This window comes from Cyprinus carpio, unplaced genomic scaffold (assembly GCF_018340385.1).
Source record: "Cyprinus carpio isolate SPL01 unplaced genomic scaffold, ASM1834038v1 S000006590, whole genome shotgun sequence".
NCBI classification, from domain to species: Eukaryota; Metazoa; Chordata; class Actinopteri; order Cypriniformes; family Cyprinidae; genus Cyprinus; species Cyprinus carpio.
The window spans coordinates 1,120,004-1,130,982 of record NW_024879241.1 but is presented as its reverse complement, the minus strand read 5'-3'; the positions used below and the strand labels follow the sequence as shown (position 1 = coordinate 1,130,982).

General features: G+C 37.3%; 1 protein-coding gene across 4 annotated transcripts; it reads right to left on the bottom strand.

The window, feature by feature from the left end:
- Positions 1-284: 284 nt before the first annotated feature.
- Positions 285-6,685, bottom strand: LOC109077645 (gastrula zinc finger protein XlCGF8.2DB-like). 4 transcript variants are annotated; one of them, XM_042754778.1, is made up of 4 exons: positions 6,450-6,642; positions 6,317-6,368; positions 5,909-6,020; positions 285-1,699 (listed from the first exon to the last, which is right to left on the bottom strand). In XM_042754778.1, the coding sequence occupies exons 3-4, from the start codon at positions 5,991-5,993 to the stop codon at positions 789-791; spliced, it is 996 nt and encodes a 331-aa protein (XP_042610712.1). In that variant the 5' UTR covers positions 5,994-6,020; positions 6,317-6,368; positions 6,450-6,642; the 3' UTR covers positions 285-788. The 4 variants fall into 4 exon arrangements, with proteins under 4 accessions (XP_042610712.1, XP_042610710.1, XP_018948731.2 ...); XM_042754776.1 differs by lacking the exon at positions 6,317-6,368 and having other exon boundaries at positions 6,599-6,685; XM_019093186.2 differs by having other exon boundaries at positions 6,317-6,642.
- Between the last annotated feature and the right edge of the window lie 4,294 nt (positions 6,686-10,979).

Sequence of the window (10,979 nt, the reverse complement as noted above, 5' to 3'; positions counted from 1 at the left end):
CAGATGTCAAGAAGGGCAAAATTAGCTATATAGACCAAAACCACCTTTTGTACCAAGCTGTAACAAAAAAAAAAAACAAAAAAAATTCTGCTGTAAAGTTGGGCATTTTAACATGAGGAGTCTATGGGACTGACTCCCTTTTGGAGCCAGCCTCTAGCGGCCAGTCAATGAATTGCAGTTTTAGTCACTTCTGTGTTGGTTTCACGAGAGAGAGCGGGAGGTTGCCGCTTTGATGAACCTAAATTGTCACTCCACTTATTTGCATTCACTAAAGATGAATCCAATAACAGAGTTTATCATTTATTATTGTACTCACATCTTATGTATAATCTTTCATTTACATTGCAGCATTTGTCTCAGAAAAACAGAAGTCAATACAGTTTATGTTTAAGTTTCAAAGATGAATTTAATAATCACAAAGGTGTTCCTTGGGACAAAAACTTTGAGAACTGAGCTATAGCAAAGCATTTGGTCAGGTGCAGCCACTGGAGTTCATATGCACAAGACATAAAATAAGAGCCTATATAGAGAGAGAGAGAGAGAGAGAGAGAGAGAGAGAAAGAGAGAGAGAGATAAAAAAATGCAAATAGTTATGAAGGTAGAAAATCATATTTCAGCCACATTCAACTTCAGTGTGAATGTCATCATTTCAAAGAGATGCATAATTTCTGGTGCCATTTAAAAACAAAACCTTCCGCAGTTGTCACTTTATAGTACTGAATTAATAACACGTTTCTCTGATCCTACACATTTACAGTAGTAAGAACCTTCCGTGTGTGAATCAAGGGTTACGTCTGAAACTCCTTCCACACTAATCGCTTCTCTCTAGTGTGAATCCTCATGTGTGACTTTAGATTTCCATTTTGCAAAAAGCTATCCCCACACAGTTCGCAGGTGAAAGCCTTCGCTGTAGTATGAAGTCTCACATGAGTGTAGAGGCTCACTTTACAGCTGAAACTCTCTCCACACTGATGACACTCAAAACCGTTCTCTCCTGAATGTTCACCCTTTGTGTGGGAATCAAGGGGTTCACTGTATGTGCAGCCACGTGCGAACGACTTCTCTCCAGTGTGAACTCTCATGTGGGACTTGAGGCTTTCTTCATGTTTGTAACTCCTTCCACATTGATCACATGTGAATGGCTTCCCTGAATGGATGGTTATGTGTTGATTAAGGGTTTCTCTAGTAACGAAACTCTTTTCACAGTGACGGCATGTGAACGGCTTCTCTCTGGTGTGAGTATTCATGTGCTGTTTAAGGTTTCCTTTTACTGTGAAACTCTTTCCACAATGTTGGCATGTGAAGGGCTTCTCTCCGGTGTGAATTCTCATGTGTGCTTTAAGAGTGTCTTTATATCTGTAACTCTTTCCACACTGATCACAAGTGAAAGGCTTTCCTCCGGTGTGAAAGATTACATGTTCATCGAGGCTTTCTTTTAGTGTGAAACTCTTTCCACAGTGTTGGCATGGGAACAGCTTCTCTCTAGCGTGAATTTTCATGTGTTCATTAAGGTTTACTTTTAATGTGAAACACTTTCCACATTCGTGGCATGTTAAGTAACTGGGAGGTTTGGTCTTGCGAACTGAATTTGATTCAGTCGGTATGGTTTTTTTTACAGTAAAGAAGTCATGTTTTTCATATTGAGCTTTCTCTTCTGTTTCTTTCAGTTCTTGACTCTCTTCTTTTATTGCCATCAGGTCTAAAGTGAAAAAAGACAAACAGAGGTTACTGAGAGCTGAATGGCTGAAAGCAACCGAGAGCAAAACCAAGATAAAAGAAGTATTAAAACATCAAAACTAACATTAGGCAACAAAACTGGGTTATTATAGACCAATCCTGAATCTGCCATTCAGGTCTAAAATATTAGAAAAATAGAGTCGCCTATAATAAGTGTTTATATTCTGACCATTTAGACGCAGTTTGGTTTATTAACCGATACAGCACCAACTGATGCGGACTGCATCTTAAAGGGAATTTTTTCTTTGTGTGAGGATCATTTTAATAATCTGAAGAACCTTTATCCATTCCAAACCCGTAAAAGTTTCGTTCGTCTTCGGAACACAATTTAAGATATTTTGGATGAAAACCGTGAGGCTTGTGACTGTCCCATAGACTGCCAAATGTACACAAAGAATACTCCAATACTTTATGTACACGAAGATTCAACAATTCCTCTCCTCTGGGTCTCTCCAAATCAGCGTAGCTCCATTTTGGCAAATCTGAGCAGTATGCAGGTGGCTTACACTCTTCTGTATCAGCCGCGCCACAAGGATTCATAACGTTACGGTTGAATCACTGATGTCAGATGGAGTATTCTGACGATGCTTTTCATACTTTCCTGGACCTTTACATTGTTATTTATTTGGCAGTCTATGGGACAGTCACAAGCCTCCCTGTTTTAACAGTCAATTTACAAATAATGCGTTCAGATTTGTGGAACTTACAATGCGCTGTATCTCTACAAATTAGTGTTGTTACTATGACAACCAATTTGAATGTGACCGGAAACTAATGAATGAATGAATGATTCATTGTCTGATAAGCTATATACAAATAAAATTGGGAAATGTATGAATGTTGTTATTTAATATTTGAGTGTTTACATGATCAGTTTTATCTTATATGTAATCTTATAGAATAAGGGAATCCATTAAAAATAAACTATATCCACTTGTTCCTTACGCTAAGATCCAGTACTAGGGATGGGTCACGATTTTCGAATATTCGATTAGTCGATTTAATGACTGATTATCGATTAGGCTGTGCGATTATTTTCTAAGGATGTGAACCGTGCCCGAGCACGTCTTACCCCCAAAGCCCGGTTCGGTTGACTAATGTGATCGCTCCGTGCCGTGCTCGGATGCGGTTGGTTGGAAGAGGTGGACCAGAGCACGGTTCAGTTTAATCAGGGCACGGTACACATGCAGTGTGAGCACTAACGCGCAGGAGCAGGGAACTGCTGATACGTGCAGCATGATTACATGAACATTTCTGAGCAGCAGACGCAATAGATTTATAAAGCAATATGTTGTGAGAGGGTCTTCTGTGTCACCGCGTCCCAAACGACTCAAAATAATAAACCACAAAGTTAACAAAACGATGCACTCCACTGTGCTGGGGTGCGTTTCCCAAAACCATAGTTGCTAACTAAGTTAGCAACTTTGTTGGTTGCAATGCAATTTCCCATTGCCAACCAACTATATGGTTTTGGGAAACGCACCCCTGAGCGAGAAGCTTCCTGTTTGCCATGTATTAAGTCGTAAATATGAGCTAGCTGCATTAAAATGATTTATTTATTGAAGGAATAAAAGGTAATATTCCACTGGTTTGATAACCATAAACATTTTTAAGCCATTTAAAAATTTGACTCTTATGTTGATTTTTCTGAAGTAAATAACGTTATGTGACTATTCACAAGCGTTTAATTATGGCATAAATGCTTGGAAATAATATGCAATGTTTTAATCGCAATAAGCTTTGGGCTTTGTTACTTTTATTATAACACAAAGCCTCAGTCAATTTTAAGATAAAATACAAACAATAAATGCTTTTTTTTTTTACGCTCTTTAATTTATAGTGAGATATTCGCCTCCTTTCATGCGGGCATGTGAATCAATTATATTTTCCTGTTTAATATTTGCAGCGCGAAAATAATAACTAATAAATATGCTGTTTAATATTTGCAGCGCATGTAAAAAAAAAAATTAATAAAAGTGAGTTTATCGTGAAATAAATCAATTCAAGTTTAAAAAATCGTCAGTAAGCCTATTGCTGTTTTTCCGTGTTAAACGTGAAGAATGACAGGTACCACATACTTTTTTTTTTTTTTTTTTTGTTTTTTTGTATTTTTTTAATATGTTATTTTTTTACTTCATGCAATTTAACATGATTTCATTGTAGTAATTTTGACTTAATTCCTAAAATATTATGACGCTAATCCTTTTTTTTTTTTGAGTAGGATAAACTGACAAAAATGCTCAACTCACGGTCTTGCGCTGGCCGCTTTGTAGGCTATATAAAAAACAAACAAACTTGAATTTAACAAACATAAAATGCTCCAATCATATTTCTGAATTAAATTAATAAAGAATTGAAATGAAATATGACCATTAAAAACCAAAACTAAACTATTATAATGGCTGCAACAGCAGCTGTGTAATGAGGACAGTGACTCGGGCAGAGAAACCTGATTAGCCCCAGGCCGGCCGTGTAAGGCTCGATATTAGTTCTCTTGTTTCAATTAAAAGCTCCCCCTCAGTTTGGCGGGCCCATATAAGTACTACCTACTTTTTTCATGGGAGGTAGCAAACTCTGACAGGTATCAGAGATGGACAGAACACCGGCCCGGAGCGTGAAGTGCAGTGTGAGTACAGGCCAGCGGGGGAAGGGAGACAGTGACAACGTACCGCCAATAACTGTAGAACTGTGGACATGCTCTTTGACGTTGATCTGTTCTAATCTTAATTAATCTGTGAACTTTTTTAAAAATGCTATGAATGTTCATGCTCATTTTAAAAATAGAATTGTCCTAGGCTCCTACAGCCTTGTGAGCAGTTGATAATAGACGGCTGTTATGTTAATAAGTGCCGTCATTCGGTTATGTTATATTAATATGTTTCAGCAATCCTACAACCATCAATTGGCTTGGGTTAGGATAGACCTTTCTCTAATGAATTAAACAGTTTGTTATCATACAGACTGAAAGCCTGAATAGTCTCTCTTCCTCTCTCTCTTTTTATGGGTGTGTGTTTATGCGTGCGTGCATGTGTGGGAGGGGGGTGATTATCGACTACTAATCGAATAAAAAAGACGTGAACAAGCCGTTTAAACCAAACACGTCAAAGCAGACGTTCTTTCACTCCATCGGCTGACTGACGACAGACTCGAGCACGTGGACTGTACTTTTGCTTGAAATGCACATCCCTAATCAGTACAAAGTCGTGAAAGGGCTGTTTAGTTATTGTAATTTATATTTGTTTTTAGAAAGTGGAGACGCTTGTGTATAGTGTAATCTAGTTTCAGCTGTTAGCGGATGAATGCCGGTGGGCGGGGCCCATGTCGATGTGTCACTCAGGAGGCGGAGTTTATGCAAACGACTGGTGCTAGGTGATGTCACATCGCCCATAGGATCAAATCGAGCCATTTTTGGAGCTCAATTAAATAAATGCTTTGTTTATGAGGATGACTCGAGCCATTTTTGGAGCTCGGTTAATAAATGCACGGTAAAAACTAAAACTTCCTTTGTTTTTCTTTTTGAGGTCGTTTTGTGAATGGTTTTTTTGTGTGTATGTTGTTGTCACTTTAAGAGCTGCACAGATCCAATTTACTGTTACACTAAAGACCTTTTGTGAAGAGCAGTGAGGAATATAAGCCGTTGTCACTTTTAAAGCCGGTTCCGTGATTAGCGGTAAATGTCTGTCACCTGTTTTCAAACGGAAGCGGCAGTTAATACACAGAGCCGTAGTTCACTGACAAGCTATGCAATATCGTATTCATAATCGAATGCGATTAATCTCAATTATCAACAGAATATTGCGTAGCTTGTCAGTGAACTATGGCTCTGTGACTGCCGCTCCCGTTTGAAAACAGGTGACAGACATTTACCGCTAAATCACGGAACCGGCTTTACTGATGAGACACGCATGACAAATGCATGCGATTAATCGTGCAGCCCTAGTAAGAGCAGTGAGGAATATAAGCTGTTGTCACTTTAAGAGCTGCACAGATCCAATTTACTATCACCAAGCGCCGCACTTTGACACATTTTTGTGTGTATTTGACCGTTAAGGCACACGCTTTCAGCTAAAAGATGACTTTACATTCCTCAAAAAGTATCATTAATTTCTACAGAGCTGGACATTTTAATAAGGAAAAAGTGAGCGAGTTCAGCTTTGAGGATTAAACCAACCTGTTAGTTCCTCAGTGTCTTCATGTTTCAAGCTGAATACCTCTGCAATCCTCAGGTCCTCACTCTCCTGTTTAATAAACGCCATCTCGCTTCACCTCGAGGACTTCTGTGTCTGGAAATAAAGTAATACTAACTAAATCACACTAAAGTCACTCACAGTGAGAGTCAACGGACGTAAAACACTCAACACTTGTGCTAAAATTAATAATATTAATTAATATTATATAAACACTTAAAAGAAACATAACTGGAAACAAATGCAGAACGTTACTTAAATCATTAGTGAAGATTTATTTAATCATGCTACTGTTTATAGTATTATTCGCTGACCCTTCGCTTGTCTAGGGACTGTGTATTTGTTAGGCTAGTAGTTTTTGCTGTGGTAGTGAAACTGAATCGGTATCTCACGACTTTGGTGTCATATGTGCGGTCCACAGATGTGGGCAGGGTCAGTAATAACCTGAACGGACAAGTAGAAAAATAACTATTTAATTAAAGAATTTCACGGAAGTGTGTGTCCAGAAGTGCAGTGTTCTCGCACCTCTCATCAATAAGCGTCATCACTGTCGGATAAAGCGTTAATCGTGCTACACTCGACGACGCTCCGCTCGTTTCACGGTTCTTGTAAAAGCATACTAACGTCTGAACGGTTTCCATCGGTTTTAACACTTTACACGAACACAAACAAACCTTTCCGCAGCCGGACGTCAAGAGAGCGGTGTGACGTCACAGCGCCCGGCAGCCAAAATAAAAGTCCCGTTCGCAGGCGCTGCCTTCTTCTTCTGTGAGTTTATTGGCGGGTGCTTGCAGCCACCTGCTGTACTGGATTGTGTAGTGGAGTGTGCAGGAGGTGGTTTTCTGGATTGGGAGGAGGTGTATTATTATTTCTACATGGTCCGTGTTCAAAAAACACAAACATGCAGGTATGCTAAAGCACTATTTTAAGAAGAGTCATTCATTTTGTTTTGAAGTGGATAAACATTTATAAATGCCTTAGTTGGGTGATTCCAGTGGCTTGTGTTAAATCCTTTCACTAATCAGCACAGATTTGTGTTCTGTGTGGAGTGTGTGGATCTAGTGATGAAGTGAACCCCTTCCACTGAAGCTCACATCAGGCTGCACAGAGTTAAAGACTCCATGTGTGTGAGAGAAGACAGCTGTCTATAACCCTCACCAGTCAGTCACTTAGTACACAACTACAAAGTGTTCAACACCTGTTATAGATGATATTTGTAAACGCATGAATAAATCATTTACAAAGCTTTCTGCATCCCCTAATCTAAAGTGTAAACTTTTCAATCACTTGTAAATGTGTTACATATCATTTGTAGACCTTTCTTACCTGTTACAAAAAATTATTTGTATATGTACACAAGTCATTTATAACACTTTCTGAATCCTAATCTAAAGTGAAAAATATTCATTACTTGTAAAACGTATTACATACATTACATGTGTTTTATATTCATTTTTTAATGTTTTAACCCTCTAGCAGAGGATACAAAAGGTGTTTTAGGGGGGGCCTGGAGAAGTTTTGACATCCCTTGACTTTTGTGCTTTTTTTCAGTTGCTTATAAACATTTTTTCATGGCTAGAGGATCTGGCAGAAGCTTTGTATTCAGTACAAACTTGGGCTACAACAATATGTAAAAAAGCATACCAATAATAATACATGATTGTGTTTTGGAGAGAAAACAATGTTTCTGGCGTGGTTATTGAAAAACACTACAATTTTGAGGAAATGCTGAGAAATAAGGTCATAAAACACATACAGAACATTTCTTCTTCACAAGTTATGGGCTGGCGCTAAGGAGAGCTAGCAGGTTGCTTCAACTTTTAAAGAAAGACAAAAAGCTTACCCCCACAGATTTTTTTCCTGGAATCCAATTATATACACATGCTGTAGCCATTTTGTATTTAATAGGTAATATGATATTAATAAAAAGAGAAACAAAAACAAACCAACAAAAACCTTTGACTCCTTAAACGCATGCATAACTCGTGCAAAATGCTAGTTTTTTGCAGCTGTTGCGTTTTTTTCGTATGTCCTTATAGCATTAGTAAAAAGGGGGGGGGGGGCCGCTTTCCTTGTGCTAAAGTAGTGTCCTGCCCCTGACTAAAGATTTTCCTAGTCGCATGTTATTAAATTAATATAATAATATAGCAAAGTCATTTTTTAATATATAGGCAGGCCGCGCTCAAGCTCGCACATAAAGCAATTGCCTCAAAGCTTTGAGGCAAAGTGATTATGCATGTGTCCGGGAAAAAGACATTTTAATTATTTATTAATAAACTATTGCTTCCTGGGTCCAGTGTAGAATGCAAAGATGAAGTTGCTGAATGCCGTCACTGACTCGCCATCTCCACAGATACGTGCCTTTTAATAGAAATAAATGCACCTTTTTCATACGGACTACAAAATTAAAAAAATATTACAAAATCGAGTGGGTGAGTTTTCCCTTGTATTTATTTTATTATTCATAAATAAAATATTAATAACCCGTTTTGGTTCATATTTCCTATTAATTGCAGGAGTCCAGACTGCTGACCATTTTTTCTGCCTGTGTGACAAAATTTTGTGAGCGGTCGCAACTGTTTGTTGACTACCGTGTTGTTCCACTCATAGCGCTGCTGCCATTTCTGTTACATAAGCAGGGAAGGTGAACATGTTGGTATTCTTGTGGGGAAGAAAAAAAAAAGAATAAAAAAAAAAACACACACACCTTTGCGGTTTACCTCACGTTATGCTATGGAGGCTCTCTTTATATTAACATTATTTGATTCCTCAGTGTTTGGCTAAACATTCTGTTATTTATTTGTCGGTATATAATACAGCATGTTGGCCATGCCTCATCTTATAGTTTTTTGTTCTAATAAACATTTTGTAAGCTAGTTTGTCAATGTATCTTACCGTTTTTATTGTCATGCTTTTAATTAAAAATAACAACGGATCCATCTTTTGTGTTTTAGTCTTAAAAGTGAAAGGTTTATAGATGCAAGCAAAACAGTACCGTTATCTTTTATTGTAAAAGCGTGACAAGATCGCAAAATCGAAAGTGAAATCATCTGCCTGACTTATAACACAGAAAAAGAGGAGCCTCCCGTTTCACAAAATTAAAATCACAAATAACATCTACTGATGAAAAAGAACGGGTTGAATGTTAACCACTTTCCCGTTTCATATAACTATAAACATTGATTATTTGCATGTCCAACTGAGAAAGTCGCAAAGAGTGACCAGAGGGAAGGAGGAGTGTGGGAGCGCTGAATTTCCCAGCTCCCCTCCGTCAATGATCTAGCCCCCCCTCAGCACCTGCGGGTCAAAAATTCTCTGCACCCCCCCCCCACCACCCCACCCCGCGTTCACAAGACCGTCAACAGGAACCTTGTGAGCCTAGAACTTTTGCTTCAAAATTATGTGAAAATCATCTTTGTTACTCACACTCACAGAAAACAATAGATTGATTTCAATTTTCTAAAAACACTTTTTGTGTTTGAGAAAGCACATATGCATAGATTGACCAGAATATTAGTGTGATTCACACCTAATAGACAAAGACCCACATAATGAAGCTGCATAATGAGCCATTCAGTCAGGTGTGTGACTGAGAGGGAAGAGTTACAAAAGAAAAGAATGTGAGGACAAATAAATGTATATATTTTTTTAGGTTTGTAGTTTATTTAGAATATATTTAATTATCCCACAAATAACTTGAGATTTACTTGTGAGTGCAGTTTAAACAGTTATTAGGAACAATCAAAGCTTTGACTTTTTAGCATCATTACTCCAGTCAGATGATCCTCAGAAATCATTCTAATATTCTGATTTGCTACTAAAAAAACATTATTATTATTAATTAAATTAATTAATTAGTTGAAAGAACAGTTATTGTTTGTAACATGAATATTGTATTTATCATCACTTGCGTGCTAAATAAAAGGTTTAAATTTTATATATATATATTATATATATATAGACACACACACACACACAGATTCACAGCTTTTAAATGGTATAGTGTATATTGTTACACTTGGAGTAAGACTGGAGTATGATTGAAAGGGGTTCGGACCGAAAAATCGGCAGCTGTCAGCAGGAAGTGGCTGCCACTAAAACCGGATGGCAGCTGTCGCTAAAACCTGGAAATCGGAGGAGGCTGCCAGCGGCAGCGAGACAAATAAATAATAATATAAATTTATAATTATTTTTGATACTTATTTATATACGTATAAAGGTCAGTATTATATTATTTTGATTGAAAAGGTTTTTTTCAAATATAAAACAAAGAAAAATATATTTGGCTAAACGTTTATTTCCAGCTGAAGTTTTATGTATGAATGGCATGCGTGTACACATCAATGTTTGTTGAAATAAAGATATGTACACAAACAGATTTATATATATATTTATGAGACGCACTTACTAGGTGTATGTTGTATATTTATTATAAAGGCTATATACACACACCTGCCTAAATGAACAAAAAGGAGAGTCTCATCAATTACCTTTATTTAAAATTATATTTTGCTGTTATTTTTTTTTTTAAATTTGTAGTATTTCAAGAAACAATTATTTATATATGTATATATAGTATATAGTTTATATTAGTATAACGTACTGTAAATTTTTAACAGTCTTGGTATTTTGTCAAAGTCCGTGCTATACAATGTCAACAGTATAAATACCTCCAGTAAGCAAACAGACGGAAATTCAATCATAATCGACGACAACATCCTGGTTATTTACAAGACTCTCAGATCAGAACTGATAGAGTTATACAGAGTTACTCCTCCAGCAGCTTGCACCAATCACTGCAAAACCGCTGGATGGGTGTGGAGCGTCGTCCTCGTTTTCCTCTTCCAACACAGTCAAGTCGCCTTTATTTATATAGGGCTTTTAATAATACAGATTGTATCCAAACAGCTAACCTGGTATTAAATAGGAAAATAGTGTGTGTCAATAATGCAGAAGGACAATAGTAAACCAATCATTTTTTAGATTAAAGTCAGTTCATCATTGAATTCAGTGATGTCATCTTCCAGCTCAGTTCCAGTTTAAATAGTATTTGCA